Source organism: Pseudorasbora parva, chromosome 7 (assembly GCF_024679245.1).
Source record: "Pseudorasbora parva isolate DD20220531a chromosome 7, ASM2467924v1, whole genome shotgun sequence".
Classification (NCBI taxonomy): domain Eukaryota; kingdom Metazoa; phylum Chordata; class Actinopteri; order Cypriniformes; family Gobionidae; genus Pseudorasbora; species Pseudorasbora parva.
In genome coordinates this window covers 2,928,055-2,952,067 of record NC_090178.1, presented here as the reverse complement: position 1 = coordinate 2,952,067, position 24,013 = coordinate 2,928,055, and the positions used below count along the sequence as shown (strand labels likewise).

The 24,013-nt window shown below is 38.3% G+C and overlaps 1 protein-coding gene and 1 long non-coding RNA gene across 5 annotated transcripts in view; one reads left to right on the top strand and one right to left on the bottom strand.

Annotated features, from left to right (window-relative positions):
• The window catches only part of LOC137082536 (raftlin-like), a 176,352-nt gene that overhangs the window by 100,692 nt on the left and 51,647 nt on the right, over window positions 1-24,013 (top strand). For all 3 annotated transcript variants that reach the window (XM_067447778.1, XM_067447779.1, XM_067447777.1), the window contains exon 6: window positions 10,589-10,792. In XM_067447778.1, coding sequence (XP_067303879.1) covers window positions 10,589-10,792 — 204 coding nt within the window. The remainder of the gene's footprint in view (window positions 1-10,588; window positions 10,793-24,013) is intronic.
• LOC137082541 (uncharacterized) overlaps window positions 1-24,013 on the bottom strand; it is an 89,019-nt gene that overhangs the window by 14,864 nt on the left and 50,142 nt on the right. The window lies entirely within an intron of this gene.

Here is a 24,013-nt window from a genome sequence, read left to right as displayed (position 1 = left end):
TTCTTCAAGTGAAAACAAGAAAATACATTGCATGTACAGTGATTTATATTGACTGTTTTTAAATGCTGCCTTGAATTTCTGAATGCACGTACAGAAGGACGTGACCGTCATTAGCAGATTTGCCACGTTTTCACAACAAAACTAGCCCAAAACAAGCCCAATCGCGTCTCCCCACTCTCTAGCCCGTGCGGCAGCCTCCACAGCAGCAGAAGCTCCTCCAGGTCCTAGTGCCCTCCAGCTAGACCGCTAAATATTTATACATGTAGTGGGGGCACTGTTGTTACACTAATACAATGAAAAGTAGAATACACAAATAAATTAAAGTTACTTCTTGTTCAGAATAAACAAATCAGTAATGATGTCATAAATCACAAGCATGACACTTGTAAATTAAATACTTTTATATACAGTGTATTAATCTGTAATAAAATTTTACGAAATGGATGATGAAAAATAATCCAAGGAGCTCTACAATAATTGTAGAATTAAAAGACAGCATCAATGGATGTCATGCCACCCCCACTTCATGTGCACAAACGTTAAATCCAAAAATACAATATTTAGGTTATAGCTGCATCTGGGGTGAAAAATTACTGACTTTATTATTGTTATTTTCAGAGCTTTTAATATACTCTTATCATAAAAAGAACTTTATTAACATTTATTTATCTTCAACAAGAATCCTTTTAGTAAGGATACCTCAGAAATCTGAAACCAGAATAAAAAAAAATAGTTTTTGCTCAAAATGGTGTTGTTTCCAAACAAAGGGAAAAAATAAACATATATCGGCATCGGTATCGGCATCGGCCAAAATGAGCTGAAAAATATCGGCATATCGGATATCGGCAAAAATCTAATATCGTGCATCCCTAAAATAAGATGTGAATATAAAGTACAATATTATATATTTATGTAATCAAAGCTGAATTTATCATCATTACTCCAGTCTTCAGTGTCACATGATCTTTCACTAATCACTAATATGATTATTTAAAGCTCAAGAAACATTTAGGATTATTATCAATGTTAAAAAACCGCTTCATATTTTAGTCGTAAAACAGCATTTATAAGAAATCTAATCTTCTGTAACATTATAAATGTCTTTACTGTCACTTCAGATCAATTTAATGCATCCTTGATAGATTTATTTTGAAAACAAATTGACCAAACTTTGAACATTAGTGCAAAAAAGTAATATTATGAAATATTCTAATATTATAAATTAAATATAATTTATAGTGTAAATCATCTTCTCTATGTGAATATATAGTAAAGTGAGATTTATTCCTGTGATCAAAGCTGATTTTATCATCATTACTCCAGTCTTCAGTGTCACATGATCCTTCACTAATCATTTGCTACGCAAGAAACATTTCTGATTATTATCAATGTTCAGATTTTTGTATTTGTATTTGTAGTATTTAATAAGCTATACATTGCCTTTAGAGTTTAATATATTGAGCATTTTATTTCAAATTGTAATGAGTTTTTTTAAATGATTGGTCCATTTTGCATGTGCAGTTTGACATTGTGAAACTAGTCACACCCACTGCACTGGCCAAATTGTCATCTCATTGCCCTTTTTTTTCCTTCCGTCTCAAGAAAAGCATTGTCACAGTTTCCGAGCATGGGATTGGACAGACTTGGCATTCACAAAAACCCACACAGCGTGCGCTAGATTAGGCTTTGTTCACCCTTCTTTTTCTCGCCAGTAACCAGATGGCAAACTTCATTCTCAACATTAGCTAGGGAGGCATTTTTTGCACACACACACATAAAAAAAAAACTGTGGCATTGTGCACCGAGTTTGCATTGCATGTGAATGATGCATGCTGGGAGTCCTGTGCCCGAGTCTCCATCTGCATTTGGAAGTGACTTCGTCAGCATTGGAATATGATCCTACCGCCGCCCGTGGCCTCACGCTACACCGATTTTTCTCATTCAGCCACAAAATGACAGCTGCCAGGAGTCCTGCGTCTTTATGACTTATCGCCACTGCTGATAAATATAGTCATTCCCCGCTCAAATCCCTCTAATGCTCCTGGAGAACATATATAAGGCATAATGGCGCTGGTCAGCGGTGTGCAACGCTCATAGGTTTGTCAAAGGAAGGCTTTCCACATCCCGTAGAGCCGCTGTAAAGCCATCGAATCAGACCTGCATTCACAAAGCAAAGGCACAATTATTTGTATTTCACGCACAGCAGTAACTCAAAGTGCTTTACACACTAAAACAACATATTCTGAGTTAATCTCATGAGATGCATTTTAAAAAAAACATTATAAAGAAAGACCATTAAGATGTAATTGTTTTAATGATAATTGAGCTGTTTAGGTTGTAGCCCTAAAACTATGGAAAATAATTAGCATTTTGTAGTTCCCTTGGGAATTTCAGAGAAGTCTAGTTTTCTCTTATATATTCCCTGTAGAAGGAAGATCTGAAATGAAACATTGCAGTAAAATAGCAGGTATAAAGTGCAGCAGGTACACTTTAAACCCTAACGCTTAAAGTAATGAATTGGTTTGAGTAGAGTCAACTCAAATTAAACACATTCGTTCGGTCGAATTAACTTTTGTGAGCATTTAAAACTTTCTCTTTCTTTCAAAAGCGACACATTTTAAGTAATCTGAAATCTTTCATTGTTTTGAATTTTCTGAACTCGTTTCTTTAATCGAATCTGGGCTGGGATTTCGATTTCCCAGCATGCTTTGCCATGACACTCAAAAGGCACAGTACATGCAAAATTAACCTTTATAATGTTTGTTTTTTGGTACAAGATTAATGTTAAGTGGGAGATTTAGAAGTGTTTCATGTTTTGTTGTGTTAGTTTAGAAGAGTTTTTGTTATGTGGGTTTTTTGGGGGATTTCCCTCATGTGACGAGTGGAGCATGAGCTGAGTTTGAGAACAGATATACGTTGTATTATGTATTATATAAATGTATTATTTGCTGTCCTCATTCAGCAAGTGCTATGCTAATGCTACCAAAGCATTGTGTCGTCACTTAGCAAGGTGGCATTTATTGAATTAGCTGGTTAATGCTAGTCAAGTTTCCACTACTAAAAAAATATAAGTTGATCTTTTTAATTTAAATGTATGAATTACCTTACTCTGTAGGATGCACTTTTATGATGGATAGATGCACTTTTATGATGGATAGATGTACTTTTATGATGGATAGATGTACTTTTATGATGGATAGATGCACTTTTATGATGGATAGATGCACTTTTAGGATGACAGATGCCCTTTTATGATGGACAGATGCACTTTTATGATGGATGGATGCACTTTTATGATGGACAGATGCACTTTTATGATGGATGGATGCACTTTTATGATGGACAGATGCACTTTTATGATGGATAGATGCTCTTTTATGATGGATAGATGCACTTTTATGATGGATAGATGCACTTTTATGATGTATAGATGCACTTTTATGATGGATAGATGCACTTTTATGATGGATAGATGCACTTTTATGATGGATAGATGCTCTTTAGTGATGGATAGATGCACTTTTATGATGGATAGATGCTCTTTAGTGATGGATAGATGAACTTTTATGATGGATAGATGCTCTTTAGTGATGGATAGATGAACTTTTATGATGGATTGATGCACTTTAGTGATGATGGATGCACTTTTATGATGGATAAATGGGGTAAATAAGTCAAAATGCATGAAATAGCATTAGCCCCCCACCCCCACGATTCACTGAAGGAATTCAATGCAAATGCTAAAATACGACCAACAAAAGTTTTCCAGAAAAATTCTAAAAAAAAAACATCTATTTTTATATCCAGGACTTTCACAATCAGCCGGTGGGGTGCAATCCACATCCGAATATTTCCAGTTATCAGCTCCTCAGTAGACGGCGGTCAGGACTTTTTGGGAATGTGTTTGTGTGTTGATATGATGCAATTCAACTGCGGATTAGGCAAACGCTTGATGGCATGTCATGTTTTTTGGCAGTGCCAGCGGCAGATACCCAGAGCGTCTGACCTTGTGGAAAGGGTTAAGAGCCATCATATAGAGCTTGGAGGGGTCGTTTGTGTGCTTGTTTCTGCACTAAACGTCCAACGCTTTATCAAGCCCCTCTGAAAGTTAGCCAAAGTCACAGAGACGTCGGCTTTCATGTGTGAAGAGCATGACTTTCTTCACGTCAGCTAACAGACTGTATTTAGAGTTAGTATTCGTGTGGGTTTCTTCAACACATCCACCGTCACCCATTGCACTAGGCAAGAAAAATAACTTTGTAGTTACTTATTTCTCTTCCTAAATTATTATTAATACAACTTTTAAATGTCAAAATATCAGGGAAAAATATCAGGGGAAATACTAAAAACATAACCCTAACTGAAACATATAATTAATCGATTCATTAATATGCACACATTAAGGTCAGTACAACAAATACGGTTATGATTTTCACTACTGATCAATCGTTTATTATCAATTTGTTTTAAATGAATAGAGCAAGGATGCAATAAATTAATCAAAAGTGACAGTGAAGACATTTATGATAGATTTTTTTTGTTATATCTCAAATTAATGCTGTTCTTTTGAACTTTCTATTCAAAGAATCCTGAAAAATAAAATGTATGACTGTTTCCACAAACATATAAACTGTTTTCAACATTGATAATAATCATAAATGTGTGTTGATCATAAAGGATCATGTGCCACTGAAGACTGGAGTAATGATGATAAATTCAGCTTTGATATCAGGAATAAATTACACTTTACTATATATTCACATAGACAACAGATGATTTATATTTTAATAATATTACTATTTTTACAGTATTTTTGATCAAATAAATGCAGCCTTGGTGAGCAGAGGAGACTCTTAAAAAACTAAATAAACCTGACCCCTTATTTTTTAAATGGTACTGTATAAATACTTTAAAATGTAATTCTAGAACTATAAATGTTTGCATTCAATTAACAAAATGAGGGAAATGTGTACAATTGTCATGAAAATAACACAATGGTTCTTTGTTCAAAATATAATTTGACTTTTCTGGTGACCCTTATTTATAAAAAGGCGAAAAAAATCAAAATCAGTTTATTATAAAGTGATTCACATGTACTGTGGACATTACAGGAAATGGGTTTATAGGAAGACTGAGGTACCCGAGCTGAAGTAAAACAACAATTAATGATTCATCCTCGCAGAGATCTGTGCTGTGAGTGCATGCGGCTCAGAAAGCCATTCAGATCGCTCGCTCTCATTTGCTTTTCTTGGTCGACTAATGACTCAGTGCAGTCAGCGGCAATCTAAATGATCGCTGCCAGAACAAAAGTGCATCCATATTTATCTTTTCGGTCAATTTCCCATTAGTTCTGAAAATAGGGAGGTTTTACAGGGTAAGCCAGGCACACAAACAAATTCATCTTAGACTATCGTAATGCATTAGGTCCACTCTCTCTCCTTGTGGCAGAGGTAAACAGCGTTTTGTTTCCCAGCCGAATGTAATCTCATTGAGAAGAATGGATGGTCAATACTCCCAAGTGTAGGGCTGGTCTGGTGAGAAACAGCGGTCTTAAATACTCGTTCAGATTGCTGCTACATCAGCTAATTTCCCTAATTACTCACCTCCGCTAGACCAGGACACCAGCTAATTGGCCCATCTACAAGCTAATTAAGTGCATGTGAAGGGCCACAGCCGGTATCAACATTTTAAAATCCTGATGGTACTTGTTTTTCTACAGTAGCGTAACAGGGCTCGACATTAACGCTTGTCCGGGACAAGTGGATTTTTTTAAGGGGCTAGTGAAAGAATTGTAGTTGCCCGACGGACAAGCAGATTAAAACGGCAATAACAAAAAATAACTAGCGATCACCAAAATCCAAGAATGATTCTGCATTTATTTAGTGTAAGTGGCGACTGATAGTGGATAATAGTATAATATATAATGAACTGACGGTAGCAAGGTTGAGCTGTTGACGCTCAAGCAGAGAAACTGCGCTGAACATTTAAAATGTTACGTTTTTATATATTTATAACATATGATACAGTTAAACAACCAAGAGTGTGTTTTCCTGAACACCATCACGACTGAAAATAACACTGATTCCTTATGACCGTACCATAAAAATGTAGTCACTTACATTTTAGATATTGACTGTTTTGTTCTATTTCAGCAGCGAAAATAGATCACAGCAGAACCGTAACACATCTAACAGCAACAGTGTGTGTGTGTGTGTGTGTGTGTGTGTGAGTGTGTTACTGAATCATTCAGACTTTGAATGAATCAGTTGAATGAATTGACTCAATGACTCACTCATTAAGACTCTCCTGCCGCCATCTACTGGTGGTTTAGTTTCATGTTTAAACATAATTTCTAACATCTCTTATTTGTCTATTCCAAAATACAAATCTCATAACATTATTTAATGCATAACTTTTAAATGTCAGATACAACTGTAAAATATAACATCAAACATTAAAGGGGCGGTGAAATGCTGTTTCATGCATACTGAGCTCTTTACACTGTTACAAGACTGATAGGACTTCCCATCCTAAACATAGACAAAGTTTCAAAAACTAATGTTGGACGTTTGATGGAGTATTTCTGTGTTAAAAATACTCCTTCCGGTTTCTCACAAGTTTTGGAGAGTTTTTTTCGAGTATGGGTCGGCTTGACGTTAATAGGACGGAAGGTCCTTGTATGGGCCGTACGGGCTCTTCTCCCGGTAGGGTGCGCGCGCGCGAGACTAGAGCGAGAGAGAGGAAATGCACGCCGTAAACAGTCCTCCGTGAAGACTTATGTCGCGCGCCGCGCTCCACTTTATTCCTATGGGTGACGTCGAGCGACTTCAACGCTTCAGCACAGCATTTGGGAAGGCAGCGCTGCATTTGAAACCGATTTGAAAGCTTCAAAGCATCGCTTCAGTCGCGTCGCAAAGTGGATTTCCACGCCACTGCTGTCACAGGACTTCACTAAATCATACCAAAGAAGTGTGTTTTTGAGGGAGCGGTTCCAGCGATAAAGGTTCGGTCCTGCTTTGGAAGCAGCCGGTGAGTAAAACTGCTTCAGATGTCTGTGCTGTCGGCTATCGTCGCGTGAGTAAACATCAGTAAACGACACGATCGCGTGCTTCGTCATTCAAATGCGCTAACGGACTCCATTGTTGTTCTCTGTATAACGTTACACTAGTCTGACGTGCAAAACCGTTTTGCTTGCTACTTCTAAGGTCTAGTCGCATACAATAGTCCATAAACCGAATCATGTCCTCATAAACTGCGAGTAAAGACACACAAATGTTGACAGTCCACTAAATACAGTCCATACCACAGAGACGGACGTCCTGCTGCTGCTGCTTCTCCTGTTCAATTTATTTCTGCCTCAGATTTGATTCTGGATCATTATCTGTATTATCTGAGATAGCCATGAGTATCTCCACGCTTGAGGACGTCACCACTTTGTTCGCGCTCGTCATTCTTTAGCTCCGCCCACACGATACGCCTCCAGACGCTCGGTTTTTTCTGGAAAGACTCGGTACAGCCCATATTTCTTTTATAAATATAATAAAACTAAAGACTTTTCAGAGATATGAAGGATGCAATACTACTCTATAGGTACTCAAGATTGACATGAGATTGACTGAAACTGAGTGTTTCACCCCCCCTTTAACAGGTCTTTCCCTTAAAGTAATTTTGGTTAAAAAGCAATTATTTCATTAATTACTCCCCCTCATGTTGTTGGACACCCGTCAGACCTTCGTTCATCTTCAGAACACAAATGAAGATATTTTAGTGTAAAGCTGAGAAAGGCTTCAGATAGGCCTCCATTGGCATTCAGTCCATTCCCACTCACAAGACCCATAAAGGCCCTAAACACATCGACACACAGCCCATCTCACTACAGCGGCTGGACAATCATTTTACAAAGCGACGAGAATAGTTTTTGTGCACCAAAAAAAATCAAAATAATGACTTTATCCGCCGAGTTATTGTCTTCCGTGTCGATCTCGCTCCTCCTCTTCCGGCTCATGAACGGCGGAGCTGCGTCATATTCTCACGCATGCGTCGAGTTCACATCAATAACTTGCCGGATAAAGTCGTTATTTTGAATTTTGTCCGCACAATAACTATTTTTGCCACATTGTAACATGATTGTCCAGCCGCTGTAGTGAGATGGGCTGTGTGTCGATGTGTTTAGGGCCTTTATGGGTCTTGTGAGTGGGAATGGACTGAATGCCAATGGAGGCCTATCTGAAGCCTTTCTCAGCTTTACACTAAAATATCTTCATTTGTGTTCTGAAGATGAATGAAGGTCTGACGGGTGTCCAACTACATGAGGGGGAGTAATTAATGAAGTAATTTTCATTTTTGGGTGAACTAACCCTTTAATTTCAACATTTACTCTCCTGATCCATCCCTATGCAAAGCATGCTGGGAAATAGAAATGCCCAGTTCAGTCACCGCAACATAAATGATTCATGTAGTCCCAACACAAGTGTTTTAGGTTAACTTAACATTGTACACATTTTATTGAATTTAATGTAATAAAATTGAGTAAAATTGCAATTAAGTTAAAAAAACGAAAGATTTGTGTTGTTTCATCTTATTTTATTTAAATAAACTGAGCAAACATCAATTCTTGAGTGCAGCGAATCCAAAGCATCCGTGCAGCTTGCCGTGATTTGTATGGACGGAGATTATAATCGAGCAGCTATTAGCTCAGTTAGCTGCGATTTCAAAAATCTCAAGTTTGCGTTCGTCTTGTTGGTCACATTAACCTCGCCCCTGACACAAGCGGTTCTTTCTTCTAGACCAGCAATGTTTTGGTGCTACTTAAGAACCACTTTTCCTGGTTTAGAGCTGGAGCCTTGGGTGTCGAAAGACAAAAAACTGATTTGAAACTAGGCTCAGGCTCTGAACCAGCAATCAAACAGCCTTGGTGGAAAAGGGGTATGAGGGAAATATCAAAATATATTTTTTAACTAATATTTAACTTAATTTTATAGTTAATATTACCATTATTTAATGATTTGTATTTAAATGTTTTACAGGCTGTAAAATATAAATATTACACTGCAAAAAAAAAAAAAAAAAAAGCTTTTCTTATTTAGTATTTTTGTCTTTACTAGTCAAAATGTAAAAAAAAAATCTTACTTTACTTGTCTAGAAAATGTTTCTTAAAAATTATTGTCTTGTTTTGGGGGAAAAATAACTCGAAATTAAGAGTTTTTGCTTAAAATAAGCTAAATAATCTGCCAGTGGGGTAAGTGAAATAATCGTGTTTTCTGTTTGAATTAAGATTATTTTTCTTACCCCACTGGCAGATTATTTTGCTTTTTTCAAGCAAAAACTCTCTTAATTTTGAGTTATTTCCCCCCCAAAACAAGACACTAATTTTTACTTGTCTAGTAAATACTTCTTGTTTTACGAATTTTTAGATGTTTAGACTAGAAACAAGACAAGACAATCATTTTTTTTGCAGTGTAACACTATTACCACCAAATTACAACCAAAACTGCCACAATTAGGCCGTTTGTCCACCAAAGCGTTTTTAGCCAGCTGAAAACGCCTCGCTGTGAGCGCTTGAGAGCGTTTTGGCAGGCAGCGTTGTCCTTCTCAGTTCCTTCTCTTTGCTTGTTATGATACGGAAAATCTGCGGAAATCTTTCTAATTTCATAGGTAGTTTGTTTCTGTATTAATTCTATACAAAAATTTACATTTACATTTATGCATTTGGCAGACGCTTTTATCCAAAGCGACTTACATTGCATTTAAGGTACCTTTTTTACATTATTGTCAGTTCTTGCTTTCCCTGGGAATCGAACCCACGACCTTGGCGTTGCTAGCGCCACACTCTACTGGTGGAGCTATAGGAAGATACAATGTAAAGTTTTTGCTCAGGCTCTTTTTTTAAATCATTCTGTTCCGTTATTATTGGTTGTCATCTGATGACGACACGCAGAATGTGGCGGTTGGTCTGTGTCGTGTTTGTCCCGCCCCTCCTCCACTGTGATTGGACGGCTGAGTGAAGAGTGACAGTGATGAGCACTGCGTTTTACTCAAAGTTGAACATTCTTCAACACTCGGCGACCAGTAAAAAACGCCGAACGCTCAGCGCTGAAATACTCGCTCAGCGCCTCAGTGCGCTCCAGGCGTTCTAAAAACGCGGTTCTGAAAACGCCAGCCAGCTGCGTGAAAAAACGTTGGGTGGACACACAGCCTTACAGCCCTAGGTATCGGTACCGACTACTGCATTTTTGGGATCGTGACATCCCTACACTCTTAAAAATAAAGGTCTTAAATGGTTCTTTGGCAGGGTATATGGATCTATGAAGAACCTTTAATATCCAAAGAACCGTTCCATTGCAAAAAAGGTGTTTTAGACTATAAAATGTTTAGAAAAAATTTCGCAAAACAGTTCTTTGGAGAACCAAAAATGGTTCTTCTATGGCATCACTGTGAAAACCCATTTTTGGTTCTTCTTGTCACCTTTATTTTTAAGGGTGTAGTTAGTACTGGCTTAGTCTCAGACCGAATGGCCTTTTCTACTTTCCTCTGCCATTAAACATGCTTCATTAAACACTTCATTGAAATGAATGTTTCGCGTCCACAGGTGCCGAGCTCTTCGGATTGTTTAACTATCCGGGTCGCCGTGAGGGTCAGTTTAAGTATTACACGGTCAAAGTGCCTCTGCGAGTGCAGCCGCAGGACCAGGGCATCTGCACTCTGGAGGCCAACTGGCTCGATCACATGACTCAACATTTCAACAACGGCGCTTCACTAGTGGACGGATACTTTCAGCTGGCCAACGACAACGGTGAGTTATACTGAGATTCAGAGACATTTACTTTCATTCACACTCGATGTTATTTCCAATGTGTGTGTCCTTGTTTATATTACATTGTGGGGACCAAGTGTCCCCATAAGGATAGTAAAACCTGAGATCACCAGCCAGCGGTCCCCACTTTTGAAAAGGCTTATAAATCATACAGGAGCTTTTTTGAGAGAGTAAAAATGCAGTTTCCTGTGATGAGTAGGTTTAGGGGTAGGGGCTGTGTGTGTGTGTGTGTGTGTGTGTGTGTGTGTGTGTGTGTGTGTGTGTGTGTGTGTGTGTGTGTGTGTCCAATAATGTTACAAACATACCCAGTTATTTTAATCATATTGCAAATAAATGTGATGTTCATTCAGTTTAGTGCATTTCACATTATGATAATTTTTTTGTTATGCATTACATTTAAAAAAAAATTGCATATCACTAAATAAATGAGAAACAGAACAAATTTAATTCTGAATATTAGATTTATTGTTAAATGTAATGCAAAAAATATATAAAAAAAGTGTAATACACTACAATGGGTGAAAAAATTAATTCCAAAATGGGATGCACAAAAATAAAAAAAGACTAAATAACTACATTTAAAAAAATAAATAACTTAAAAAATATTAAATAAAAAACATGCATTGTACACTTACAAAAAAAGCCATTTTTTCAATTAACAGTAAAATGTCATCAAATTTAAATGAATAATCTTTACACATTTACACAAGGTGCTTAATGATGTTTTTTTGACTTTGGACAAAGGGGAAAACTCTGTATTGATGACTCTTGATCTCAGTGCTGCGTTTGATATGGTGGATCATATCATCTTACTGCAGCGTCTGGAATCTTTGGTTGGCTTAAAGGGGAATGTTTTAAAATGGTTTACATCATATTTTGCTGATAGATCTGTTTCGGTGTCTGTAAATGACAGCATGTCCCAGAGGTCTCCGTTATTGTGTGGGGTTCCCCAAGGCTCGATTTTAGCTCCCATTTTATTTTCTCTATATATGCTACCTCTGGGTTCTATCTTTCGGAAACACAACATGTCTTCTTATTATTACGCGGATGACGTCCAGATTTATTTTTCGGTTAAACAGTCAAACTGCAATACTTTCTGTAACTTATTAACCTGTTTTCAGGAGGTGAAAGACTGGTTGGCAGCAAATTTATTAAAACTAAACGAGGAGAAAACCGAAGTTATAGTTTTCGGTCCAAATTCTCACTTAATTTCCGAGGGATTAAAAGGGACTCCCTTGGCAGTTGCCATTTCTGACAAGGTTAAAAGCCTTGGCTTTATCTTAGACTCCATACCTTTCTGAGCTATTGTCGTTATATATCCCGCCTAGGTCATTAAGATCGGAAAATCAAACTCTCCTTGTGATTTCAAGAACAAATTATAAACATAAAGGTGATGGAACGTTCTCTCGAATGGGTCCAAAACTGTGGAATGATCTTCCGAACTCAGTCAGATCAGCAACGTCTTTAGTTATGTTTAAATCATTGTTGAAAACCTATTTTTTAGATGTTGTTTGGGGATCAGTCTAGTGTGGCCTGGCCTGTTGCATGGAAGTGATCTAGTGCTGTTGTGTCTTGCTGTAACGTCATTTATTTGTTTTTTGTTTTATATTGTAGTGATTGTTTGTATGAAACTTTTAAATTTAGTGTTTTATCTTACTATTTGTGAAGCAACTTGGGCAACGTCTGTTGTATTATGTGTGCTATATAAATAATTAAAAGAAAGAAAAGAAAGAAAGATTTAACAGAATAATTGAACAATGCTGATCAACTAAAATATGTAAGGATTATTCAATTCAATCTGACGTTCATTCAGTTTAAAGTATTTCACTTTCTGATGTAGTTTTGTTACGCATTACATTTAACAAGAAATCTATTATTCAGATTTATCAGATCATTTATTCATTTATACAATTTTTTTTCTTTTTCTCATTTATTTTGTGATATATTCCATTTTCCATTTTGTTTAAATTTTGCATTTTTATGCTTATCATTTTGACATGTATTCCACTTATTAGTTAAACAAAAAACTGTAATAACGTTGTTAACTCTAGCACCATGTAGTATCCCCCCCAAAAAAGGCTTACATTTTATTACAATTTTTTCCCCCATTTTATATTTATGGTATTTTTTTTAAGTCTTATGACCCAGTAATCTTCTAATACATGGATCGGTGATTCTAAAAAAGTGATTAGTTTGATATTAGTGTGCCTTATTTTATTCTGACTCAATTAATCATCCTATAAAACACCAACGCTGGAAGCATTTTCAGAAAGCGCCTGAGCATGAGGTCTGTGCTGTGGATCTTATGCACTGTGGAAAATGCACTGGTAGTTTGAGCTTTGCTTCGCTCCTTTGACGGCTAACTGAATATAGGCTGTTTTGTGGCTGGGTTATAACATCGGGGACACTGGGAAAGGAACGTATTTGTCATCGTTTAAACCTTTCTGGATCTTCAAGAGGTAATGATGTGGCAAAAGAACGTGTACAGCGGTTGCAATGACGCAAAACCCAAGCTTCTTATAAGTTAATAATTTATTTTAATGACGAGAAAACCCCTGCCATGTTCTGTGCGGTTCAGCCGAGGGATAATCACTAAGAAAAAGCAGAAATTAATGCAATTTTTAATTTTCTGAGGAAGATAAAAGTAGTGTTTGCTCTTGTAAATCTCAAGCTGCGTTCACAATGCCAGCGACTTATGTTCTAGCCCAGTGTTTCCCAACCATTTTTCAGTCATGGCACCCTTTGAAAGTTTTCTCAATTTTGTGGCACGCCCTCACATCCTTTACGCTAGAGGTGTAACGGTACAGATTGCTCACGGTTCGGTTAGGATCACGCTTTTAAGGTCCACTGTTTCAGTACAGTTCGGTATTTTCTACGATCAGGGAAATAAGGACTACTGTAAAATAAAAATAAAGAAAATAAGAACAAATAACTTAAATAGAAACAGCAGCACAAATAAATAGTATCGAACAAAGAAAATAATAAAATGATGCTTTTCGGGTTTTTCGGGTATAGGTCTAACATTAGTTTTTAGGTAGAGAAATTGAATAAAGTAATCAAATGTAAAATATTTGCAAATGTCACTGTTTAAATTAAAGATTAATCCTTATTGAACTTACAAAAGCTATTCAATCAAGAGCAGCGAGTGATGTCCTTATCTTTTGTTTGACATTAAACAGACAGCAGTAAAGGCTACTGCCCCTTTAAGACCTAATGCACGGATATGAGTCGTCTTTCTCGACTGTATAAAGTTATCTTAATGTCTGCTTGGATACTCACCAAGATGGACGTGTTGACATACGTGTGTGTGATTTAGTGAGTGGGTGTGTGTGTGTGTGTGATTGAGTGAGTGGGTGTGAATCAGCGTTTGTGTGCGCGTGACTCAGTGTGTGTGTGTGTGATTAAGTGAGTGTGTGTGTGTGTGTGTGTGTTTGAGTGAGTGGGTGTGAATCAGTGTTTGTGTGCGCGTGACTCAGTGTGTGTGTGTGTGTGTGTGAGTGTGTGTGTGTGTGTGTGTGTGTGTGTGCGTGATTAAGGGAGTGTGTGTGATTGAGTGAGTGGGTGTGAATCAGTGTGTGTGTGCGCGTGACTCAGTGTGTGTGTGTGTGTGTGTGTGTGTGATTAAGTGAGTGTGTGTGATTAAGTGAGTGTGAATCAGTGTGTGTGTGATTTAGTGAGTGTGTGATTTAGTGAGTGTGTGTGTGTGTGTGCGCGTGATTAAGGGAGTGTGTGTGATTGAGTGAGTGGGTGTGAATCAGTGTGTGTGTGTGTGTGTGTGTGTGTGTGTGTGTGTGTGTGTGTGTGATTAAGTGAGTGTGTGTGATTGAGTGAGTGTGAATCAGTGTGTGTGTGATTTAGTGAGTGTGTGTGTGTGTGTGTGTGATTGAGTGAGTGAGTGGGTGTGAATCAGTGTTTGTGTGCGCGTGACTCAGTGTGTGTGTGTGTGTGTTTGTGTGTGTTTGTGTGTGTGTGTGTGTGTGAGATTAAGGGAGTGTGTGTGATTGAGTGAGTGGGTGTGAATCAGTGTGTGTGTGCGCGTGACTCAGTGTGTGTGTGTGATTAAGTGAGTGTGTGTGATTGAGTGAGTGGGTGTGAATCAGTGTGTGTGTGTGTGTGTGATTAAGTGAGTGTGTGTGTGTGTGTGTGTGTGTGTGTGAGATTGAGTGAGTGGGTGTGAATCAGTATGTTAGAGTGTGTGAGTGAGTGAGTGAGTGAGTGAGTGAGTGAGTGAGTGTGTGTGATTAAGTGAGTGTGTGTGAGTGAGTGAGTGAGTGAGTGAATGAATGTGTGAGTGAGTGTGTGTGATTAAGTGAGTGTGTGTGATTGAGTGAGTGAGTGAGTGAGTGAGTGAGTGAGTGTTTGTGTGCCCGTGACTCAGTGTGTGTGTGATTAAGTGAGTGTGTGTGATTGAGTGAGTGGGTGTGAATCAGTGTTTGTGTGCGCGTGACTCAGTGTGTGTGTGTGTGTGTGTGTGTGTGTGTGTGTGTGTGTGTGTGTGTGATTGAGTGAGTGGTAGGGCTGCAGCTATCGATTCTTTTTGTAATCGATTAATCTACCACTTAATCGATCGATTAATCGATTAATCGGATAATAATTACTTTTTCTTTATTAAAGAGCAATAAGAGACAATAAGACGGGTATCTTAAAATTAACATCTAATTTGTCTTCTTTTTAGAAAAATTAAGTTTTATTGCTGAAATTGCATACATTAATAACTGTGAAACTAAACAATTTTAATGCATACAATTGCCATATTATATTAAATAAAAATCTATTTCAAATTACTTTAAAAAGGTAAACATAGTTCAATCTAAAACTAAACCTACAACCAATAAATCTAAATAGTAGTAATATAAATAACAATAATGCCAATATAAATAATATAAATATTCTATAAATTCTATATAATATAAATATTCTAATATTCTATAAATATTCTATAAATAATATAAATAACTAAACATTGTATTTATGTTGTGCAACTTAACTTTCATGTATCAGCTTCAGCTCAGGCATGACATGAGCATTTACTGTCTTATTTACTCCTTTACTGGAGCAAAACATATTGGACAGGTTAACTTGGAATAAGAGATGTGCGGATCAGCTCTATCGTCACCGAATCAGCTGTTAGAAGCAAACCATCCACCCGCACCCGATCGTCACATATTAGCTACACTGAAGTAGGTTGCTAAACAAAACAAAAAAAATTATTTTGGCAAAATTACATTTACATAAACCAGGGTCGACAACCTATACATCACACGGAGGAATAACCGCTAGAACGTGATCAAACGCGAGATATGTTTAATTCAGATAAAGTACATCACACATGCTGATCTTTTGAGCTAATCATTCATCATTGTAACACAGCTTGCTTTAAGTTAGTAGCTATAAATATGATTAAAGTGTGATATTTAAATTACACAAATCAATGAAAGGACGCAGCTCTGAGCTCTGAAAGCACGCAGCGCTGCTCATCACACACACACACACACGCGCGCGTTACAGCTTGTTCTGATATTTGTTGCGCCTAGTATTGAGAACATCTAATGGTGCATTTCGAAGATATTATCAAGTAGGATATATAAAGTCTCATTAAAGATTTCACACACATCACAATGACGGTGATCCATGTGCAAAGCTGCAAACTCCATCGAGTTCATGTGTTTGGAGTTGCTCGTATCTCCTCAGCTGACGCGTGAACTGCCGCAAATGAAACTTAAATGTTCAGCATCGCATCCTGAAGCTCAACACACAGTTTTCTTCATTTAAAAACAGCGATATTAAATGATATTACCAGTGCTGATGCCCGCCCGCTCTCTCTCTCTCTCGCATTGCGGTCTTTGATCTCGACATGAGCTGAAAACGAAAGTTAAAGAACGACACGCATTCATTGTGTTTTAGCGTGATATGAGAGTTCCGCGTCTTTATTAAAATCAACATATTAACGATTTCTCTCATCCACCTGCAATGTTTGGGATGTTTACGCACCTGAACCGCGGATATAACCGCAATCCGCTCATACTCCGAGTCCTTACACAAAAAATGTCTTTCTCCAATATCTGTGTGTAGTTAAATGGACTAAGCGAAGCGTCGAGGCAGATGATTTTGCCTCGAGGATTTTTTTGATTCGATTAACTCGAGTTACTCGATGAATCGTTGCAGCCCTAGTGAGTGGGTGTAAATCAGTATGTGAGTGAGTGAGTGAGTGAGTGAGTGGGTGTGAATCAGTGTGTGTGTGTGCGCGCGTGACTCAGTGTGTGTGTGTGTGATTAAGTGAGTGTGTGTGTGTGTGTGTGTGTGTGTGTGTGTTTAAGTGAGTGAGTGAGTGAGTGGTAATCACTATGTTAGTGAGTGTGTGAGTGAGTGAGTGTGTGAGTGAGTGAGTGAGAGAGTGAGAGTGAGTGAGTGAGTGAGTGAGTGAGTGTGTGAGTGAGTGTGTGAGTGAGTGAGTGAGTGTGTGTGTGAGTGTGTGAGTGAGTGAGAGAGTGAGTGAGTGAGTGAGTGAGAGAGTGAGAGAGTGAGTGTGTGAGTGAGAGAGGGAGAGAGGGAGTGAGTGAGTGAGTGAGTGAGTGAGTGAGTGAGTGAGTGAGTGAGTGATTGAGTGAGTGAGTGAGTGAGTGAGTGAGTGAGTGAGTGAGTGAGTGAGTGAGTGAGTGTGTGAGTGAGAGAGTGAGAGAGTGAGTGTGTGAGTGAGAGAGGGAGAGAGGGAGTGAGTGAGTGTGTGAGTCGGTGAGTGTGTGAGTGAGTGAGTGAGTGAGTGAGTGAGTGAGTGAGTGAGTGAGTGAGTGAGTGAGTGAGTGAGTGAGTGAGTGAGTGAGTGAGTGAGTGAGTGAGTGAGTGAGTGAGTGAGTGAGTGAGTGAGTGAGTGAGTGAGTGAGTGAGTGAGTGAGTGAGTGAGTGAGTGAGTGAGTGAGTGAGTGAGTGAGTGAGTGAACAAAACAGAGAGTACAGTCTGGCTAACTATCTCATCTCAGTCAGAAACACAACACACAGAGCGCTATTAACGAAGTACAGGCTGAGTGACCACACGCTGGCCATAGAAAGAGGGCGGCATAAGAAGACATGGCTGCCCACAGAAGAGCGTATCTGTAGAGAGTGTAGATCAGGAGCAGTGGAGACAGAGGCACACTTCCTCCTCCACTGTGATAAATACACCGCCCTAAGAGACTCACTGGATGGGCAAATACAACACATTATCCCTGACTTCCAGTCACTACACCATCCCCAAAAACTGAAGGTCTTACTCGGTGAAGGACCTGCTTCCACTTATATAGCACAGCATATCTATAAATGCCACAAACTGAGATGTACTGAGTGAACACATCCTGATTAATAAAATATGTATTGCTTATTATGTGTATATATAAATATAAATGTGAATATGTTTGATGTATGTTTCTGTTTTGCTTTGTGAAATGCTTTGGCAATATGTGCCCATGTATGTCATGCTAATAAAGCACAATTGAATTGAGTGAGTGAGTGAGTGAGTGAGTATCAGTGCGTGTGTGTGTGTGTGTGTGTGTGTGTGTGTGTGTCTGACTGAGGGCAGTTTAAACAGTTGTGGGGTGCACGTAACTAAGCGACAGAGTCCGTTAAAGATGATGCAATACTTGCAAATACTTTTTCTTCACAAAAAGAGTACATACTTTTAGATCGTAGTAAAAATAGGCGAATTGGGACGCAGCACCAAGTCTTCGAGGGCGCAAATCGGCCGCAAAGAGAGCACTCGTGAACACACTTCTGAAAGCTAAAACGGGACACCCTGCGGTCTCATGGACTTAATGGACACACGCAAGCGGCAGCCATTGTCAGGCCGAAAGTGCATAGGAAGTGTGCTTTTTGGGACAGGGCCAATCGCTGTTTGCGGATAGAAATGAATGAATGTTCTTATTAAACAGCCTTTTTTTGGTGTGTGAACTTTAATAGATCAATCCAAAGCAAATATTTAAGAGCAAACATGTTGAAGATTAGCCAATGGGCTGTCGATTCATTAAATGATAAGCTATTTCCTCACAAAAGCGGTTTATTTAGCGTGGTGAAGCCTCTCCTTCAGGCTTCCCTTCAAGTGGCATTGATTGAAATTTATGGGACCATGCCGTTTTGTCATTGCGTGCCGCTGGCGGTGTTCAATGCAAATCTGTTGGTGTTTTATCTATTGCCAGGCAAAAATCACAATAGCTTAGAAAACTAAAAGTACATCTCGGTTTAACAAACCAGGTGATTTGAGGGATCATTCATGTCTGTAAGTTAAGCAATGATAAGTTAAGCTATTCCCCGGTAAAAATTGCTATATTAAAAAGACAACATTGCAAAAAACGCTTTTAATACTCAGTATTTTTGTCTTGTTTCAAGTTCAAACATCTAAAAATTCTTAAAACAAGAAGTATTTACTAGACAAGCAAAAGTAATTGTATTTTTGGGGGAAAAAATAGCTCAAAATTAAGAGTTTTTGCTTAAATCTTAAAACAACATTATTCTGCTTACCCCACTGGCAGATTATTTTGCCTATTTTAAGCAAAAACTCCCTTAATTTTTTGTGAAAAATACATTTTTCCCCCAAAACAAGACAAATTTTTTTTACTTGTCTAGTTAATGTTTCTAAATGTAAAGAAATTTGTGAAATTTTGACTAGAAACAAGACAAAAATAAGAAGAAAAGCATTTTTTTGCAGTGAATAGACAATAAAAAGTCAATTTTTTTCCAAATTAAGGGGTAACGTGAATTATTTCGGCAGCCCACCCACACTATTAGAGGCCCACCCATCATCCACTTTCTGCCGACGCCACACTGCAAAAAAATGCTTTTCTTACTTAGTATTTTTGTCTTGTTTCTAGTCAAAATATCTAAAAACTCTTAAAACAAGACGTATTTACTAGACAAGCAAAAATTATTGTCTTGTTTTGTGAAAAAATAACTCAAAGTGAAGAGAGTTTTTGCTTAAAATAAGATAAATAATCTGCCAATGGGGTGAGAAAAATAATCTTAATTCAAACCGAAAACACGATTATTTTTCTCACAGCACTGGCAGATTATTTATCTTATTTTAAGCAAAAACATTCTTAATTTTGAGTTATTTTTTCCAAAAACAAGACAATTTTTACTTGTCTAGTAAATGTTTCTTAATGTAAGAGTGTTTAGATATTTTGACTAGAAACACGGCAAAAATACTAAATAAGAAAAGCATTTTTTGCAGTGCACTGCCCAACACTGCTCCATAACCTTATGAAGCTTCACTAAATAAAAATGTCATGTAAAAACCCAATATGTTCCATGACTCGAGACAAATGATGGTGTTCATGTCAACGACACGAGCAAAAGAAAAACAACAGGAAGTGAAGGCAGTGTTAAAGCGGGAGGATGGCAGAGCCCCGTGGAGTCCGGGAACAATGTGATATCAAAGCAGCGCCAGCATGTACACTTTTCATAAGTGTCTGATTACATGAAAGGCTGGAGACGCATTCATTATCAAGGCCTGTGAGCAACACATGGGCCAGATCTCTCCAAATTTAGCTTCTCTTTGAGTCTGGCCTGTGAATGCGTAATGAGAGCTCCATGGTGATGCACTCCCACAGTGTCTTCTCGCTGTAAACATCAACACGTCCGTAATGTGCGAGAGGAAGGATGCACACACACAAAACACAACCCAATCCGAGACGGACTCTCTGGGCGAATCTCACGAAAACATGTCAAGGTCACGGTTCACCTCAAAAGCAACAGGAAATAATGATAATAATAATAATAATAATAATAATAATAAATATAGCTGCAAGCAGCCATTATCGGGGCCAAGCGCAAAGAAGAAGACAAGACATGCCAGCATGGCTGGAAGTCTCAAGCCAACTGCAACAATGAGCCATTAAGGACCTATTAAGTTGATTTTAGGCAAAATAGCAGTCAAATTTTAAATACAGTCAATAATAATGGTTTAATGGTTTATCACTTTCGACCAATAGGTGTCACTGTTACGAAACTGATGTGGTTTAGTCAGATTGAGATGACAATGACACATGCAAAGTTTGGTGTCAATATGTCAAAGCATTGCAGAGATACAGCCTCAAGAGTAATTTTTGCATCATGGCTCAACTCTGTTGCAGTGGTATATGAAAACTGTTTTGTCTATCAATCCGAAATCCATAAGTATTTGTCAGCATGGTCTGAAGACGATACGGATCAATTTTGGTGAAAATCGGACAAACGGTCTAGGATGAGTTTGAAAAAGTAGATTTTTAACAAATAACAAGATGGAGCACAGATATGTTTGCAAAATATGGCAAAATTGGTATCTATCTTCTCGGCATGAGCCAATGAATGTATTATGACCAGTCTCATTACAATAGGCTAATTTAATCAAAAGTTATTAGCATTTTTGTACATTTTATTACAACTTTTGACCACAAGGTGGCGCTGCCCCGAAACTTTTTGAATATCTTCGGGACATAGAGCGGAAGACACATACCGAGTTTTGTAATGATACACTAGTGCATTCTTAAATTATAGCATTAGCATTTTAAACCGTAATACTGCATTGAAGTCAATGGGAATTTCATGTTTTGTTTTATTATAGCGCCACCAAGAGGCACAATCCCACCAATTTTTTTATGTGTCCTCGTAGTGAGCCCATACATATGTGTGTCAAGTTTGGTGAAAATATTTCATTTTGTTTTGGAGTTATAGACATTTATATGAAAAAACACGTAAAAAATGACTGACACCTGACTTTGATTGGATTTTACTACCCCTTACTATCAATATTTTGAGATTTGGGCATTAGCGTATAGCTATCGACCTATGTTTCCGAACTTCTGAGGCTGGTTTCGTCTCGATCGGACTAGCGGTTTCGAAGATATCAGCAAATGTTTTTTAAGCACTAAATTACAACTCTGCGCAAACCATATGCCGAAACCTGGCAAGTCTGGTATCGTTGGAGTTGGCAAGGATTCAGGAGACCAAAAAACACACTCCCATCAAAATATGTCAACCACACCCAAAGTTATAAGCGTTTGAAAAAAAAAATTCTCCACTAGGTGGCGCTGTTTCGAAACTTCTCAGGCTACTTCAGGGCATCGTGGTGATGACCCATACCAAGTTTCATAACAATCCGTTCATGCGTTCATAAAATACAGCATTTTTGCACATAATTCAAAATGGCCGACATCCAAAATGGCCGACATGGTAAAATTGGATATCAGTCGACTCGGCATGACGCCCTGAATCTAATGAGACCACTTTTATGATTTTTGGATAAACGGTTCAGAAGTTATAAGCCAAAATAGGCATTTTTCGTATCTCCGGACAGGTAGGTGGCGCTGCGCCGAAACGCTGCATGTTGCTTCAAGTCATGCTTGTGATGACATGTACCAAGGTTGGTTTGAATACGATAAAGCGTTGCGGAGATATAGCCTTTAGTGTGTTTTTGCAACCTCCACGTAAAATTTGTTTGTGCGTTTATTGAAAACGATTGGACGAATCAACTTGAATTCCATAACTTTTTGTCAACATGCTCTGAAGATGATCTGTTTCAATTTTCGTGAAAATCGGAGCAACGGCCTAGGAGGAGTTCGAAAAAGTAGGTTTTTCAGAAAATTCAAAATGGCGGGAAAATTTGCATACCGGAAAATGACATCATAGGGTGAAATCGAATCGGCTTGAGCCAAGGAATCCGATGAAAAAAGAATTTTGTTTCTAGCCCTTAGGGGTCAAAAGTTATAAGCATAAATATGAGTGAAACTTTGGACAGGTGGTGGCGCTAGAGGGATTGAGTTAGAGGCACCAAATTTGCTATAGTGACAGCTCAGACTGGCCTCTATGAGTGTGCCAAATTTCACAACTTTTTACCATACGGTTCTATGGGCTGCCAGAGACTCCTATGGCGGAAGAAGAAAAAGAAGAAGAAGAAGAAGAAGAAGCAGAATAATAATAATAGGAACACTAACGATTTCAATAGGTGCCTCCGCACCTTCGGTGCTTGGCCCCTAATAACACATCACACGGCTTTAATGCACCGGTGTTCTCACGGGTTACTTACTGCTTTATTAAAAAGTCAAATTTATGATTTTGTCCACCACACTCTAAAAAATGCTGGGTTAAAAACAACCCAAGTTGGGTTGGAAATGGACAAACCCAGAAATAGGGTTGTTTGAATGGGTCCATTTACTAGGGTTCGAACAACCCAATTTCTGGGTTTGTCCATTTCCAACCCAACTTGGGTTGTTTTTAACCCAGCATTTTTTAGAGGTACACTCAAAAAAATGACGTTGAATTTACTTTAAAAAATATGTGGCACACAACTATATTGAGCAATTTTTACAAATAACAATTTAGTTATATGAACAAAAAAAATTCAAGTAAAACTGGCACAATTTCTTTGAGTAAATGCAAACCATCTGAATTTGTCACTGTTACACTAAAAAAAATGAACTTATGATGCCGTTCACTTTATTAAAGGGGGGGTGAAATGCTGTTTCATGCATACTGATCTTTTTACACTGTTAAAGACTTGGATTCCCATACTAAACATGGACAAAGTTTCAAAAGTTAAGGTGGACGTTTGATGGGAGTATTTCTTTGTCAAAAATACTACTTCCGGTTAGTCATAAGTTTCGGCAAGTTTTTTGAGATCATGCGTCCCCTTTGACGTTAATGGGGGCGGAATTTCCTTGTATGGGCCTTACGGACAATTCTACCGGAAGCGCGTGAGAGAGAGAGAGAGAGAGAGAGAGAGGGAGAGAGCGAAAGCAACAGCCTACGCCCATCAAAGCGCTGGCTCGTAGGCTGCGCTGCACAGGTGATGTGCACACAACAATGTCACCAAAAAAGTGCGTTTTTGGTTGCCAGACCAAGACAGTCCTGCACAGATTCCCCCAAAACCCCGCGTTAAGGCAACAGTGGATGGAATTTGCTTTTCCGGATCAGCAACTGAGTTGCGCGAATGTTTATATCTGTTCGCTGCATTTCGGTGCCGACTGTTTCATAAACAAGGCCCAGCTCGACGCCGGCTTTTCCCAATCGCCTAATGCTGAAGGATGGAGCAGTCCCAACGTTAGAAGGGTGAGTGAGACTGCTTCAAATGTCTGTGTTTTTTTTAGTCCGCTTACTGTCTACACAAACCACGCGTAAACACACACACACACGTGCACAACTGCACTTCCCACATGTACACCTTCAAAGACAAAAATACGACGATTTAATTCAAGTATA